This window comes from Micrasema longulum, unplaced genomic scaffold (assembly GCF_059751315.1).
Source record: "Micrasema longulum isolate JH-2025_06_02 unplaced genomic scaffold, ASM5975131v1 h1tg001842l, whole genome shotgun sequence".
In the NCBI taxonomy this organism is placed as follows: Eukaryota; Metazoa; Arthropoda; class Insecta; order Trichoptera; family Brachycentridae; genus Micrasema; species Micrasema longulum.
Window position 1 is genome coordinate 750806 of NW_028279016.1, and position 18315 is coordinate 769120.

The window sequence follows — 18315 nt, forward strand, 5'->3', positions numbered from 1 at the left end:
CGAGCAGTGACGCTCGCTGCCGTTTATTATTTATACCCAGAGCCTGTTCTCTGCACAACACTCATCTATACCCCTCCACTTGTCGTCCATATCTCTCCACCGCTAGCTGTACTCGGCGCCGAGTGCATTGTCTGCTCTATGTGTATCTGCATACTGTCTACCGCCTGCTGTACCTGGCTACCTGTCTACAGCACTTACAGTGACATGCCATTTAATTTAACTTTCCCCTGGAGTATTATGACTAGAGCCTGATTGCAAGTAATAGTAGATACCATCAACAGAAAGCAAATCGTAGACGATTTCGATTTTTTTAACGTGATTTGTAATTTACTTATGTAATTTCTAAAAACTTTGCTTTTTTTCTGTTTTTATTTTATTTGATCTTAAAATAGTACACACACTATAATATATAAATGTCCTAATATTAACTTGTCATCATCATCATCATCATCATTCCCTTTCCGCACCGAATGATACATAGGGCACTGCATCGGTACACCAATCGCAGCGTATCTTGATCATTTTTGTTACATGAAGGTAATGTGATCAGTCTTACGCTTTAGGTACCAGTCCAAGGACTATGAAATATTCTAGTGTAAAAACACCTCTTTAAATAATATTTCATATCAACTATGTCGGGAATCGAACCCGAGACCTCTTGCATGGTAGGCATTTTTTGATTTTTTAATTTTTTTGATTTATTTAGAAGTTCAACAAGAATACATACATTTTTTAAGTAAGCATAACTAACGTTCTCTATATATATTATCAATTATAGAACTCCACCATCTTTCATAAATTATATAAAATAAGAGTGTTAAATCAATTTAAGTAATAATAAAGATTAAGTTTAGTGAAGGATAAGAATAAAGATTTAGTTAAACGTAAGAAACTACTTTTTTTTTTTTAAAGAAAAGAAAAGAGAAATTAAAAACATTAAATTAAAAATGCGCTGACTATTACACCGTGAGGCCAACAACTTGTACCCACACTAAACCATAAAATAATTATTAACATTTCTAAACTATATGTGTACACTTGAAACATATATTTCATAACAACACCAAGGTTATAAACAAAAAGGTGGCAGAGAACAAAACATTTTGGAAGACCCAGAAGATTTGTTGATACGGGTTTATGCAAAATCACCTACACAATCACTGAACCACACACCAACCACCGCAGCAGCACATTATTCTGTCAAACCACGACAAATTTAAAACAAATTTACCATATAAGTGCTTCAATTTTTACTATTTATGTTTCTAATTTATATTTATGCTTCAATATTTATTATTATCGGGATGTTTTCTAATGTATATTTATTTTTCACTTTATGATATTATTATTATTCTTTGGATTTTTTTAGCATCATTTCATGAAAAAAAACTAAATAAAAAAAATGTTAAGATATTCTGTGATTTTTTTTCCAAGCAGTCGTCCCTCTATTTTAGAACTTTGAGGTCTAGATGCATCGTATGTTTTTGCAGGCAGGACGCACGAACCCCACGGTGGCCCTGCGGGTGAGCAACCTGGCGGAGGGCGGCGCGATGGTGACGCTGGAGGCGCCGGCCGAGCTGGGGGCGGAGCCCATCCTGGGCACCGTGACATGGGCGTCCGACACGGAGCTGGCGGCCTTGTGGCTCAACCGACGCCAGAACAGTAGCGTGCTGATCGTCTGCAGCGTCATCACCAGCGCCTGCAATAAGGTACCAAATTAACCAAATTTATCGGTCTCAAAAGGGTAGATTGACTTAAAGGGGCGAAAGTTCGAAAAAGGCGCTGATATCTGAATCAACACGCAATTAAAACGATTTCAGTCCACCAAGAATTCAGGGGTAAACTCGATTCCATTCGTTTGACATTGTTTATGATTTAAAGTGCGTTTGCGGCGTTCGAACACATGTTATGGCGTTGTCCTCTCCTGAATGAGAAAAGGGAGGTAATATTGGACGGTCTAATAGACGTTGCTAGACCAGTCTGTAATCCAGACTTAGTTAAGAATAGTTAGGAACTTCAGATTATCAACTTAGTTTAATAGCTGTTGGGTTGAAAATTGGGAAGATTTATATGTATAAGTGCTGATGATGAGATAGTAACCTCGAAATCCACTATTACCACACCTGATGACAGGTAATTCGGAATAAAACTAGTGGTGTTATTATACTAAACTCGTATGCGGTAAATAATTACAAAGTGTTTAAATTTATTTCAACAGAGAGGGAAAACATTTTTGAGAAGGAAATATGGTAGTCTAGGTATTTGCAGGGCTTATGACCTCTTATTGGCTGGTTTAAGTAGCCACTTTACACACTGTGTAACATTCACCATTCTGACCATGTTTGAACATCCACATTTTCTCAGCTCTTCCATCTGTTGACTTTTGTGAAGTAAAGAGCTGAAACCTTTATCACGTGGGTGAGATTCATCCGGCTTAACCAAATCACCTACTAGGCAACGCATGAAAACAATTTTCCAACTTTTATGCTTCTTCTTTTACCAGGCAGTTAATTCAACAATTTTTGAGTATGTCCAAATGCTTGCAGACTGGCTAAAAAATTTTTTCGTATGTAAATAAATAATAAATGAAAAATGTTTTGCCACAAAGTAAATACTGAAACAATAAATAATTTAAGTTATGCTTGGTCGAATGCTTATCGAGTAGGTTTCATAAGGAACTGTCAGCCCATCACAGTTTGGTTTGATGGTTGTTACTACCAGAATTGCATTACCGTCTTCTCCAATACTGAAGCTTAGAAATACAATATGTGGAAGTAGATTTTGAAAAAGTTTTAAAAAAAAGAATTTCGTAAGAGAATAATTAACAATTATAAAACTATGCAAATACCGCTCATGTCCCATTTTTCACCCAAATAAAAAATCTGATACTGTCCAAATATGGTAAAACTGGGTCACCATTACGATCATCACAATATCTCCTTGCTCCTTTAGGCTGACACTTAACTTCCCGATGTGCTATTTACTCCTGGGTATATCTCTGCCGATCCTCACCCGATTATGCCGATTTTTACGATTGCTTCTTCCACCCTATCTCGGCCTTTGTTTCCTTTAAATCAATTCTTGCCTCCCTAAGATCATTTGTGCCCCCTTCTTGCCCTTTATTGCCCCCCTTTAGCCAGTTTTGGCTCTTGGCTCAAACCGAATTAGTTATTTGGGATTCATGTATGCATACTATACATACATTTAAATGTAAATATATTGAGTATTCTAATATAATTATTATTCACGAATGAAATTTTCAGATAAGTTTTCTGAGGTCGAAGCAATAAAGTGTCAAAAATCTATCCGAAAAACTTGACTTTTTAATATGTATTTTCGACTTCTTGGTGTGCAAAAAAATATGAACATTTATTTATTTTTATTTGTTTATTTAACTTTTTGTACATAATGTTATTTGTACATTGGCGGGCTTATTACCAAATGGCAATTTCTTCCAACCAAACAATAAAATAAAAGTTTTATTTTTATAATTCAAGTTACAGAACATATTCAATAGAAAAAAAAGATTAAAAAGCTAAAAGTTTATAAAAATAGAAATAAAGGTATTTGTTTATAAATTACCTTAAATCAAAACTATTACTCAATGGGAAAAAGGAAAAAAGAGGAAAGAGGAAAGAGGATAAAGGAAAAGAGGAGAGATTAAGGAAGAGAAAGGAAATGTTTTTTCAGACGTGATTTAAACAGAGGTAATGTAGTAACATCTTTGATGGTGGGTGGGAGATGATCCCACAGTCAAGCCGCATGGACTTTATATGAATTAGAGAAGAAAGAGGAATTGTGGATGGGTATTAAGAGAGTGCCTTGAGAATTAGAACGAAGAGGGAAACCCAGAACTGATAAGCGTTGAAATTTTTCACGCAATTATATAGGAGCGTTAGGACTATGAAGTACATTGAACAGAAGTGAGAGACCATATATGGTATGGTAATAGGGTTATGTCATAAACTAAATTCAAAAGAATGAAAATCAAAAGTATTTAGAAAAAAAAAATTGAGTCTTGAAATATAACTTTGTAAAAGTATCGTTGGCGGAAATTTGAAATACTGAAGGTATAAGACGAATTGTAAATTAATTTAAAATGAAAACTTGAGATAAAAATATTTTTTGTTAATATGCCTTTGATATTTTTTTAATTTTTTATTAATAAATTTCATAAAAGGTACATGTTTTTAAAAAATTCTATACATATCTACTTTTACACATCTAGTAAATGTTATTACTGTAACTCTCCAAAAAAGAGACTAACTCTTGTGTTTGTGTTTGATAATATAGCTATACGTTTTTAATCAAAACAAATATGTGCCCACTGGAATCTTTAGTATTTACTCAAATATTTCAGATCATCGCTTAAAAGTAAACCACTAACTTGTAAATAACTTATGCTGTAAAAATAATAGTGGAATTGTGGTAGCGAGGGATTTAAACCCCGGACTATTGATCCGTGAGTTTACAACACTTCCACGGAACCACAACCCGATTCATAGTAAATAAAAATATTTTTATAGGTAAATGCACACAAATATAGCTAAATACACATTCAAAAATACAAATACAGAATCATATAGGTAAATACATGTGAATGTTGAAAAAAATAATGTTAGTAAATACATATCAATATGTATAGGTAAATACACATTAGTTTCGGTAAAAACACATTAATATAGATAAATATCCCTTTTCTATTATTAATACAACATATAATACATGAACGAGATATTATACTTTCAGTAGCTCAAACACAAATAACTATCGACGTGCTAATAAGCGACGTGATAACAATTTCTGACTATGGTTGTTTATGGTATTCGCGATCACAATGGAACATCCGTGAACACCTAATATTAAATGTCAAAATATTTACGTTTTGCTACGTATAATCCTGCTGCGCAATCACATATTTGAATTTCCCCGGTAAAATATGGAAAATATTTCAAAACTGCTATTTTTATTTATTTATTGATTATTTATCATGTTATTCATTGAATTTAGCCGGCTATTGGCAAGCCATCTATCAAAGATAGATGGCATAGCAATTGTCAAGAAAAGTAGTCGCCATAGTAATTGTAATTTAGTTTTCACTTTTTTGTATTAGATATTCATTACTATTTTGCAAATGCAATATATTGTATTATTTTTTATAGTAAACGCCGATTTTTCGCCAATGAACTGTATTTATTTACGAGGAAAACAAAAAACAAACCGACACGAGCGTTGACTTAGAGATTACACACGCGTTGATTTATGGCTGCTATAACTTAAGCAAGTTTACAATTGTTCATTGTGATCGCTCAAATGCTTATCATAAAAAAAATAGCTAAGTTATATTTTTCAATTGCAACACTTTTAGATTTACCATTCGACTTTTCGTTATTTAGTCATCAGGCAGTTTATAAAATCAGGAACGGACAATATTTTCAACAGATTTTTAGCAGAACTTAACAACAACAACAACAACAACAACAACAAACCATCACGCCGTTTCCCCGTAAGGGTAGGCTGAGAGGATAGAACGCCACATCACTCTATCTTTGCATACAGATCTCGCTTCTTCTACATTCATACATCTTCTCATGCACGCGCGCCGATTATTTCGACTTTTGACATGTCTATCTTCAAATATTTGTTGGATTTGGTCATGCCATGTCTTTTCGGTCTACTTCTATTTCTGCATCCATCAACATTCGCATTGTAAATATTCTTAGCCGTTCTTTCGCTGTCCATTCGTTCTACATGTCCAAACCAGCGCAGAGCTCCTTTCTTGATTTTGTCGATAATACTTGTCTCATCCTTACATAAGGTACGGATCTCAACATTTGTGCATCTATCGTACATAGTTTTACCACACGTTCGCCCGAGAGATCGCATTTCGACAGCATTCAGCCTACTTTCATCCCTGTTTTTCCAAGTCCATTCTTCGCTCCCATACATCAGGGTCGGGATCAGGACTCCGTTGTGAACTGCTAATTTTGCCTCTTGCGACTAACATTTATTTGCCATGGTTGATTTAAGTGCTCCGTTCACTCTTTCACAGTCATTCCATCCATAGCAAACATACTTCCCAGGTACAGAAATTATATTAATTACACAGAACTTCGTTGAGCGAAATTTAGATATATGAAGATTTGTTGTGTTTCGTGTATTGTGGTTGCGAATATCATGATTAAATGTGTATTTTAAATTTGTATGAGCAAAAAAGTTCATGATTAATATTCATGAAGATAAATATAAAAAATGTTTTTTATACAGAAATCGTAGGATTTCAAAAAAAAAAAAAAAATATTGGGCAAAAATACCAAGTGTTTGGATTTTATATTAAAATCCTAAAACGAAATTCTGCAAATAAAAACTATATCTAATAAATGGTTTTCAATCTAATTTTTGATTTGTTGAACCTTGGAAGTCCCTAATGATATTGTCCAAAGCCTATTCTGAACTGCAGTATCCGGAAGCCACGTACATATTATCATGCACGTTAGTTCCACAACTCGTGGTTTATCTGTTTTCCTATACGTACACGTAAACGTAGACAGACGTATAAAATATCGTTTTCCACAAAACTCCTTTGCACAGAAACATGTTATAATTTCTCTTCAAACTATTCCTGGCATTATTTCAGCGTATTTTCTCCATTCCAACTGCGCGCCTCTTTACTGTATGGTACACAACTTAGCCAACTTCAGCTTTGCTACAACAAACAATAAACAAGCTTATTTGAACTCGCTGATAGAGGAAGTCACCTAAACCAATCGATATCCTATATACAATAATTATCAGAAAACGCTAGAACATATTGAACAGACAACGTAAAAGATAAAAAGCTAGTTTTGTCAATTTTTCTTTGTCAGTCTTTGAAAATGAGGAATTCCACTGTTTTCTAATTAATTTTTTTTCTATTAGAATATTATTTAACTAAGAAAAAAAAAAATTTTTTGTGCGTTATTTACAAACATATGATTTTTTAAAGTTACATTTATCAAATACCGCGCCAAATGACTGTAATCAGTGTGTCACTTTTCAGTAGTGACGTCATGAAACGGTTGGCCTTATTGCTTTCACGTTGTGGTTGTGTTTACGAACGTTTCGATTTAGAAAAACCTAGAAAGTTGACATAATCTCTCGTTGAAAAAAGAGTATAATGAATTTTTTTATTTTTTTTTTTTATGGTCAAAACGTTTCTTACAAGGTGCGGGGGCCTTAAAGCGGAAACCGGGAATACTACACGTAGATATAAGGAGTGACGTCATTATTTACGATTTTACACTGAATACTATTTTTAACAGTTTTTATTTATTTTTGCGTGCGTTTTTGAGATATTTCATCCTACTCCAAAATTTTTAAATATTCACGTGTACACAAAAACACTTTTAAAATTTAATTCCGGGTTGGGCTGGAATTCCTCATTGCCGAAATACGCGTTTACTCGGGAAAAAAATAGCACGTATAATTATTACTTGGCTTGACTTTATCGGTAAAAAATAAACTTTTCAACGGTTAGTCGTAACGACGAGAAATTTTGAATCAATATGTAAATTGCGATTTTTAGATAAGTTATGCTTTTCAAACCCGAATTGATTAGTATGGATAGAAAAATATGTCGTTATATGTACTTACTAAATGAACCATTCAATTTTTTTGCTAAATTAGAAATTTTTTATCTTTTATACTTTATGATCTTAAACTGATAATGAATGTAAAAATTTAATGTAACATGTGTTGTTATCTTACAGTGTATACTTATTCGATCAAATTAGTTGAATATTACATGAACATTATTTAAAAGGACGACACGAATTTGTTACAAAACCAAAAAATCACCTAGAAACCAGCTGTCAAAATAAAAAAGATAACTTCTCCGTGTAATGACGCTTACTTAAATAAGCACAAAAAAATACAGATGTATTTAGGGATACCAGTAATAAAAAAATAAACTCGCCGCTTTTTCGTTTCTGTAGTTACACGAGTAAATAAATTTAAAATGTCGTGTCTATTGAATGAACACCCGGGCTGAAAGGGTTAATGACATTTGGTAAAATGTTTGACTACAGAAACTTAAAACCATTTTAAATATTAATATTGCTTAACTAATTGTAACGTTTTCCAGAAAATAGAAAAATGTTGCTAATCTGATTTTGACCATTTTGACGATAGCGTCAGTTATTTAACTTTTTTTTTCTTCCATGTAACTAATTCTGAAGTAGAAAAAAGCATTAAAAATTATTTCTAAAAATAAGAAGCATTGTGTCTTCACAAAACAGATATTGGAATTATAATGTAAGTGCTGAGAAGTTATGAAAATATGCAGACAGAACTGGATGGAAAAATCTTTTTTTTCTATGAACCGTACCGTTTACGTCGGGATTTGTTTTAATGGGTCGTAGAGTAAAGAGCTTCTTCTTAAACGAAACTTTAGAAAATGTGCCGTCGTCTCGAGCAACTTGGGAACTTGGGGAAAGAACGAATAAGGATCATTTTCTCGAACCCCGCTTCACCTCCATCCAAGCGGAGGTAAGGTTTGATAAGAAATAAAACTAAATTAAATTTATTCACCCGAAAATATTCGGTTAAATGCGCCGAATTCAAAGGAGACTTTACCATGGCAGCATCTGTATTCCTCGGGTCTTATTTTTCTCTGAACTCATCAAGTATAAGGGAGCTCTCGGGTGCGGATAAGTTCCGAAGCGCGCATAACTCCTACTACCCTCGATATACTTTACCGCGGAGAAATTTGCATCCCCAGAATACAAGGCAAGAGGCCGTACCTCGCCTTGTATCCGAGGTTGCTAGATGCGACCTTCTCGCCGCATAAATTCAGCCCGCTAGTATTAAATTAGAGGAAAATATTTTACATCAGTCTGAAGTTCTTGGTTAATTAAGGTTAATTCTCATTGCTTTTACAAATGTCGCAGATACATACGTATAACAGAAACGGGCGCACAGCAATGAAAAGGATTGACGAACAAAAAAAAAACGCGTAAACTTGGGCATCCTGACAAATCTGCAATAGCGGAATACTTTATAGACACCGGACATTTTTTCGCATTTGAACCGAAAATTTTGCATTAAGCCAATTGAAATACACAGACACCCAAATAACATAAACAAATACGACGGGCTTAAATTAAACTCAACTTGGTTCCTAGCACTACATACTACAAAAATGAATAGAAATGTACCTACTGCTGACTGCGACACGGTACAAATTACTAGTAGTTAAACACACACTTTTTTCTACAAACACACTCAGTTTACCCTGAAGATGGTTCCTGAAATGGTAGCTGAAACGTCGGAACAAATCCAACACACACGGTATCACCCAAAAAGGAAACATATTGATACTCTCACATTATTACGAACATAAAATTTAAAAGAAAAATTACCTAAGATTAGAAATTATTGATTAAATTTACTCCCATAATACAAATTACACCCTCTTCATTTCACATCTTCTTCCAAGTCGGTCCCTCAATGCTGAGGATTGTGACTACCATGAATACTTCTAATTTGTCTGTTCCACTCCAGTCAGTCTTTAGCCCGACGAACCGATACATCAAATTTTAGCCCCGTAGCCTCCTTTATTTGGTCAGTATATCTATATGGGATTCTATCCCGGCTTCTCCTACCTTCAACTCGGCCAGACATTATTGCCCTTTCTCGATTGTCTGGCTCACGTCTAGAAATATGTTCAAAGAATGACAGTATCCTCCTCAGAAACACCACTGACAGACGAGTTTTAATATGGAGCTCTTCTAGTATCGATGCATTCGTCTTTTGGTATGTCCAAGGCACACGCACCAGCCTTTTCCAACACCACATCACGAATGCATCGATCCTCTTCCTCTCGTAGCCACGCATTGTCCACGTTTCAGCCCCCTATAGGAAAACGGAAAATACCAGGGCTTCCATCAACCGATTTTTTGTGTTTATTGATATACCTCGATCTCGCCAAATTTTCTCCGAACGGTTCGTTGCTTATTTGGCCATTTAAATCCTGTGACTAATCTCAGATCTGCAACTGACTTCGGACTTCCATCCCGTGTGCCATCTAGACTGACAAGACAAAATCGTCTGTTTTACACAGACAACGCGTCAACAAACTATTTAAAACAATCTAGAATATGCGAGCAATAAAACAATAGATTTACCGAGGCTGATTTTTTTATGACGATGTATGTAAATTTATGTCTAAATTCATAGAAATATTGAAAGAAGCAGATATTAAATTAATTTGATTATTATATACATATTTTAATGCTTGTAGTATTGTTACTTAATTTAAATTGTTGTCTTTAGCGTAAACAATTTTTTTGGTGTGTTCATTAGTTTCCTACATTAATATACAAAGAAATTGTCAATATTTTATTTCTGTACATACTGTTTGTTTACCCAAATAAATAAATAATTTATAATAAAATATATTTTAAAAATCTTTTTGATAATCTGTTTTTACATAAACACACCAATCATAAACAAATAATAATGTTAAATCTCCACCTTAGAATAGACTTAAGGGAATGTTAAAATCTAAGCATTTACAGTGCTTACGGTTTGTAATTAAGAAGTTCAGCATTACGCGAAAATGGATATAAAAAATGTTTTCTTTTCTTTTCTACTATATTTATTTATTTATTTACATACATAATTTTACTGTACATTATTTGAGACATAAGCCTAACTCCATGGGACTAAAAGTCCTGTGTTGAGATGGGGCTAGCAATGTGTTGACACAGACATGAGTATATCACCACAAATATAGGATCAGAAACATATTTTTTTTTTTATTTTAAAATTCATACATAAATATGGCACATCAATTTAAAACAGTAAACTCAAACATTTGGAAAATCATCAAGGAGTTTCCCACTCAAATCCCTCCCACTAAGGAAAATCCAGTCCTTAACTATTTGCTTGAAAATATTACGCGGAAGGATTCGCTTATTTCATTGATCGCCATAATATTTATATGCAAATGATCGCCATTTGTGGGAGGCAATATTTCCTCACAAAGTATGCGGACAAACGAGCATACAATACGTGCAATAAATATGCAGGTATTACTCGTGTGTTATTCTCGAGAATGGTGTATTCCTTTTGTACGCATTAGCCGCGCATTGAGGAAACCAAAAAGAAAAAGAATGTTCTTTGCATCTCGGCCAACTTTTGGCGATGTTACGATGCACAATATTTTTAAACAGAGAATTCCAGAACTTTCCAGAGAATTCAAAACATAACACGGAATTCAGAACAAAAATACACAAGTCACCAAAAAATAGGTCATTTTGGTGTTTCTTATTCGATAATGATTCCTATTACTCTACAATATTTAAGGTTTGTGTGAACGTTTGTAGACAATAGGTAGCCAGACTATCGTCTCAAAATAAGGGAAAAGTAGAGTAAATGTGGATGTTTAAACAAAGGCATAATGGTGAATGTTACACAGTGAGCAAAGTGTTAAACCAGCCAACGACAGGTCATAAGCCCTGTAAATGCCTAGACTTCCATATTCCCTTCTCTAAAATGTTCTCCATCTCGGTTGTTATTTTTTGATCTTAATGACTCCCTAGGGGGTGAAATTTAGTCTTTTTTCTGCAAACATTTGGACAAACCCAAAATATCGTTACTTCTTAAAATTTTATTTCCGTAAATTGAAAAAAAAAAACAAAAATTAATTCAATTAACTTACTTTGGTTTTAATAACAAGAATTTTATGTATTAATTGAGACGCTAGTTTTGGAAAAGCAGTGTGTCAAATAGACTAATATATAATACAATTGGAACTAGTTGTGTAGGTATGTGACCAGTCTAAACGGTTCGTTAAGTACAATACAAACTTAAATCTCTAAACTGTCCGAGAGGTTGGTTGAATAACATTATATTTAATCTTAGCTATTGCTTTGAAATGGCAGGTTCATTAACGCGCCATTGCTTGTTTGTTTGAATGGGAAAAATGCCTTTTTTACAAAGTGGAATCTAACTTAAAAGAATTAAACTTCTACACAATCAATACTTTAAAAAAAAGTTTTTTATTTATTCATTTCTATTTGTTAATAGACTATTAAACAAAGCCAAAATTTTTATGAATTTTTTATATATCGCATTATCAGCACTTAGATTTTTCAGTCTCGAACTCATGGACCAAAGGTCTGTGGTTCGAATACCCCAACTTGATTCCATTTTCCAAAAGTGAGTTATTTACAACTCATTGAAAATGGCCCCTAAAATTAAATATTAAGGTTAATCATATAAACACAAATATTTATTTAAAAAAAAAACAGTTTTGAAATTACTCCGCAAGCTATGTCAGAGGTTCTCTTTCGCTTATTCTCAGTCAGTTCTGCCGGTCGGTCCGTTGACGGTAAGTAAGCCGGATATCTTACACAGCTCTCTTATCATGGGTCGAGTCATATGAACTACTGACGTCGTTCAAAGTAATTCGTTTTCATTAATTTTTCCGTACATTTTTAAGAAACTTTTCCGTACAATTGATTGCTTTTATTTTTACCGCCCACAATGAAGAATTTTTTGTGTCCAATTTCCCGTAGGACTGAAGTTCTGCATTCATTAATTCAGGTCTGAAGGGGTTAAAAAGTAAAATATATATATATTCGTCATAACTGACTTACGTCATTAAATATTAGTATGTAACCACATACCGAAATTTAGAAGACTACCCGAAATACAATTTAAATAATTAAAAAAGAAATGAATTGACATAGCCTTCAGATGGCGTTATGTCATGTCATGTATCCCCAGCACGGGACACTCTAGTGAGGGACCATTATATTCAATGTATAAGAACAATTACGAAATTAAATAATTATAATATGTTACCGCTATAGAGCCGCCCATACTGACAAATATCATTCGTGGATTATCAATCATGAAATTAGCCATAGTCTACAGCAAAACAATAGGCCGTAAGTACTTGGGTCAAAAATCACAAGCACAGCGACGAAACCGTCCGTTACGCGTTTGTTACTAAACCAAAAACCACAGCAAAAACTTGCAACGCTTTTGTTCTATGCGATAGAGCGTAATGACATCTCTATAACTATAGCGCGTCATTACTCTGAGGCCACAATACATCTGCAGGTCGCAGTGACGTCAGGAACTTGTTTAGAGGTGACCCCAATATAGATCAGATAAAAAAACTTCTGTCAGGTCAGGAAACTAACCCGAATTAGGTCAAAAGAAAAACTCGTAGATAACCGCATTGATTAATTTGGAACGTAAAAAAATAACAATCACGTCCGCACAGCTATAATTTTTTTTATATACGTTTTTTTAAAAATGCTATTTTAAAAAATATATATTTCCACTAACAGGTATTTGAAATAATATTTATCATCGTGAAAAAAAAAATATACAATAAAAGCTCGTAAAATAAAACAGTATTCTTATCAAAGGTAACAAGGCGGCCTCCGTGGTGTAGTGGTCAAGCCGCTTGACTCACAGACGGAAGGTTCCGGGTTCGATTCCTGGTGAGAACACAAAAAATAAATGTGATTTTTCTCAAGCCTGGGAGTTCTGTGATGTAGTTCACCACTGTAATTAGGTCTCCTGGCCTGTTGTGGTGCAAAAATAAAATGAAAAAATGAAATAATTAATATGCTTAGCAAATAGAGTACCATCCTCGATTATGCGCAGCTTACTATTATAGTTGACTTCCATAATGTTTTAGAGTAGTTTTAATTATGGGAAAATAAATCATATAACTAATATTAAATATATTTCAACTTACTGTGGTGCTACTTGGGAAAACCTATAATTGGCTTATTTTTATGGTTATCCGAATACAGAAAAAAAAAAAAATCTTTATGTATAGGATTGCCAGTTTTTGCGTCGAGACGTTTTGAGATGGATGGAATGTCGTTGGATGCAGAAAACTAGAAAGACCGAGAAAGATATGGTATAATTAAATTCAATAAATACTTGGCTTGATAGACATGTCAAGGGTAGGAATAATCATAAGAAGATGTATTAATGTAGAGGAAGTGAAGTCAGTGTGAAATAACAGGGTGATATGACGTTTTATCCTCTCTGCCTACCCTTATAGTGAAACGGCGTAGTGGTTTGTTTGTTTTGTTGGTTTTTACAGGAAACATTGTTCATTGAACTAGAAAAACTGCCGAAGGAGCTCTCTGTAATATGGAAAGTTCAGCCCTACGGGAAATTGGATATAAAAAGTGTATTTTGACACGCGGTATAAATTAGATCATCAAATTGTACGGCGAAGTTTCTTGAACATATAGGAAAAAAAATATAAAAATGATTTTAACAAAAACGAACTACTTTGAATGATGTCACTTGTTCTTACGAATCAACTAATGATATTTTGTTGGGATAGATTTACGGTTGCGGTAAGTCAACTGACAAATCGGCAGAACTCATTGAGATGAAAGGGAAAAGAACTTGAGACGTCATACGCGAAGTAATTTAAAAAATACTAAACATGAAAAAATCATAATAAATAAATACGATACATAAAAATTAAAAACAATGTCTTTGTTTCATCATCATCATTCCCTTTCCGCATCTAATGGTGCATAGGGCACTGCATTTGTAAACCAATCGCAGCGTATCTTGATCATTTTTGTTAAATAAAGGTAAGGTGATCAGTCTTACGCTTCAGGTACCAGTCTAGGGACTATGAAATATTCTAGTGTAAAAACACCCTATTAAATAATATTCCATGTAAACCATGTCGGGAATCGAACCACAGACCTCTTGCATGGTAGGCAAACGCGCTGACTATTACATCACGAGGCCGTCTTTGTTTAATAGTCTATTAACAAAAAATAATAATAAACAAACAACCGATCTTCCTCAGTGTCATCTGTGTGGTGCAGCGGTTTCCAACCTGAGAGGCGCGGACTATTGCCAGGGAGGCTCCAAAAATTAAGAAAAAAAGGAAATTGATCGAATCATCATGCGATAGCTCACTAAAACAAATGTTTCTAAATGAAACCTTAATTAAATTTTGGATGAATTGTAGCGGAAAGTATGAACCTGTGTTTTTTTTATTATTTGTTCTACCGTTTGTAACGTTTTATTTATGCGAATCGAGCTATTCGGCAGTGGCTGCAATGAAACCCAAATATCGAGCTCGGTTAGTCGTTGAAAAGAAAATACGAGTGACACTCTCCACATTGCTCTCAAGATTTGATAAACTTTGTGCCAATAAACAACAACATCCCTCGTATTCAATTTTTAGATTATTTATTTATTTATTTATTTATTTATATACGGCATTTCTGCCATTTACATATATGTGGTATAAAGAGTGCTTAGAAATAAAAATATTAAAAAAAAATAAAAAAATCGAGTATGAAATATTAATATACTCGTACTGTACACATTATTAATTACTTGAAATACATACATATTTTAAAGAAATTATACAATAACAAAATATATTAATCAATCAAATTATAACTATTCCAACCCAATCTTCTGAAGATGATTTGCTCTTTTTGATAAAAATATGTTGGTCACTTTATTTTTTAAGTTAGGCAGAGATAAACTAAATATATCAAAATGTGATGCATATTCATTCCAGGTATTCTACCTATTATGTACCATCCTACAAAATAAATAAACATGAACGTATATGTTATATCAACAACAACAACAAACCATCACGAAGTTTCTCCGTAGGGGTAGGCAGAGAGGATAGAACGCCATATCACTCTATCTTTGCATACAGACCTCGCTTCCTCTACATTAATTCATCCTCTCATGCACGCACGCCAATTATTCCTACTTTTGACATGTCCATCTTCAAGTATTTGATGGACTTGATCGTGCCATGTCATATATCATAACCTTGTTATTATTCTGTTGATTGTAATTTCAAGACGCTCGTTATAGGAGGCTGCTGCGTCCGTTCTCGGGGTTCAATGTTAGTTATAAAATCGAACCACCTTAAACCTAATATTCTTCTCAAGCATTTACTCTCGAAACTAAGAAGATTAGTGTTTTGAGCTTTGGTAAGGTGCCAGGATTCGCACCCATATAGGAGAACTGGCATTATATAAGAGTTGAATAATCGGCATACCGAGCGTCTTGAGGATGCGGCGGTGGACCTGCCTTGGAAACATGCTGCGCATGCCTCGGGAGAACCTAAACCCTAGTTGCCTCTTCTTTAAATCTGCGGGATCACGCCGTCCTGAAAGGCCGTCAATGACGATATTTAGACTTTATTCGGCGGAATTAATGGGCGCTGGATTGACACGGGAAGAAGCGAGAGTGCTGGCTGGCGATAGGGCCTCCTGGAGCAATTGGTGATGTCCACATGCTCTACTTTGGAGCGGATGTAGAAAAAAGGAAGAAGTAATTTACAGCTTTTTTGCGGTAGTAAAGTTTTTTTTTTATTATTTAAAACGTATCCATATATATATATATATTTTTTGCTAAAAAGAGAAATACTCGAAATCTTATTATTTACTCAAATATTTAATTGACTGGTCTCTAAAAATTGTAAATAATTGTGCTGGAAAAATAAAAATCAAGTTGTGGTGAGGTCGGATTTGAACCTTAAACCTTTGGCCCAATAGTCCACAATACCACCACGGGACCACAACCCGGTTATAACTATTTTTAAAAACAAACTAAAGGGAGGCGCGGATTTTTTTTTTTGGGGATGCGTAGTAGCATAGAGGTTGTAAACTGCTGGTGTAGAGAGAAAAGATAATCCAAAAATTCGTGTGTACTTCATTGGATTATAAACTCTTAACTTCTTTTACTGTGACAAAGAGCTCATCAGCATCTTCAATTCCAGTTGGTGGTGCGTGAGGAGCCGGCGGGATGGATTGACGTTACCACTCCGCTCTTCTCCAAGGACGGCGTGACCTTCGTGGACATCGTGCCGCAACCCCCCGGAGACGGCGCCAATGACGAGTGGTTCCACGTGGCGCAGTACACCCGGTCCCCCGATGGCGCCACGGACCCCACCCCTCTCAGCCAGGGCCGCAGGACGGCCATCAGTTTGGTCGGCTGGAATCAGGAACTAGATTTGATGTAATTATTTTTGTATTTATTGTCATTTATTTAGTTGTCGTTGTAGATTCATGATTTTAATGATCAAAGATTTTTAATTTATTTTAAAAAAACTAACATTTGTTTTAAAAATTAGCTTCATTCTTTAGTATTTTTTATAATTATTATTTTAAAACATCAGCCTTTGACACTACTTTATCAATTTTAAAAGCTACCACTTTTAAAAACGTCACTGTGTTTTAATGATATAACTCACATCACATCTCAACGACATTTGAAAAAAAATAAAAAATAATAATAATTTTCACGCCAATAAGGCTTTTACATAAAATAAATGATATGATTCCATCACATCATTAGGAATAATTATTTAATTAGCAGGATTTTTCTTTTTGCAATTTCTCCATTTATACTATTCTGTATTTTAGGTGCATAAAATTTACATATTTTGACAATCAACTAGAAACCTTAAAGCTGATAATTTCGCTACCCTTTCCCTCCTACAAAAGGCCAAACCACTTTCTTTTAATAATACGGTAATTAAACAATTATGTGCATAATATTATGTTTAAGTAATAAACATACTGCTATGACTCTTTAAAAAGCTTTTTCAGCGTTAAAAAATGTCAAGTTATTTTTATACTAGATTTAATTTAGTTAAATTTTTCTAGTAAATTAGGTTGCTGTTTTTTCTTTCAAGAATATTATGAATCAACCTGCCTATGGTAATTCTGGTAGGCAGAAAAATTTCGTTACTAAATAGTATCACCTCGTATTTCATGACAATGAGACTTTGTTCAGGGGAAAACTATAAAAAATATAATATAATTTTATTTTCTTGTTGAGTATAAGTGTATAAGGCTGTAGTCTGATAAAAGTAAGGAAATCACACGGTTTTGCCATTTTTAAACGACGTTATTTCACAATTAAGCCTTTAAAAAACAAAGCAAATAAATATCAAATAAAAACAAATATTTATTAAGGTATTTTTGCTAGAAAATGTTCTTAAAGTTTTGTAAAACTAAAACATAATTACTTTTCGACTTGCAGATTACGCTTTTAAACTAATTTTGACTAAACTTTTAGACATTAGTACTCATACAAAGACGAAGCATTTAAGTAAAACATGTTCTAATGATTTGAAGATAATTAATTGTTCAGGAAAGCTTTTAAAGAGAAAACTTTAATTTTAGTTTTTAAAAAGAGTACAAGGGTTTTACATTACTCAAAGTGATTGCGCCACTTGCCCGTTAGCTAATGAACGCTCGAAATCGACTGGTTCGTGGGATGCGTTATCCT

The 18315-nt window shown here is 33.9% G+C and overlaps 1 protein-coding gene across 1 annotated transcript in view; it reads left to right on the forward strand.

The window, feature by feature from the left end:
• LOC148273767 (venom dipeptidyl peptidase 4) overlaps nt 1-18315 on the forward strand; it is an 84331-nt gene that overhangs the window by 45149 nt on the left and 20867 nt on the right. Inside the window, exons 8-9 of the mRNA XM_088238223.1 lie at nt 1491-1709; nt 16799-17037. Coding sequence (XP_088094349.1) covers nt 1491-1709; nt 16799-17037 — 458 coding nt within the window. The remainder of the gene's footprint in view (nt 1-1490; nt 1710-16798; nt 17038-18315) is intronic.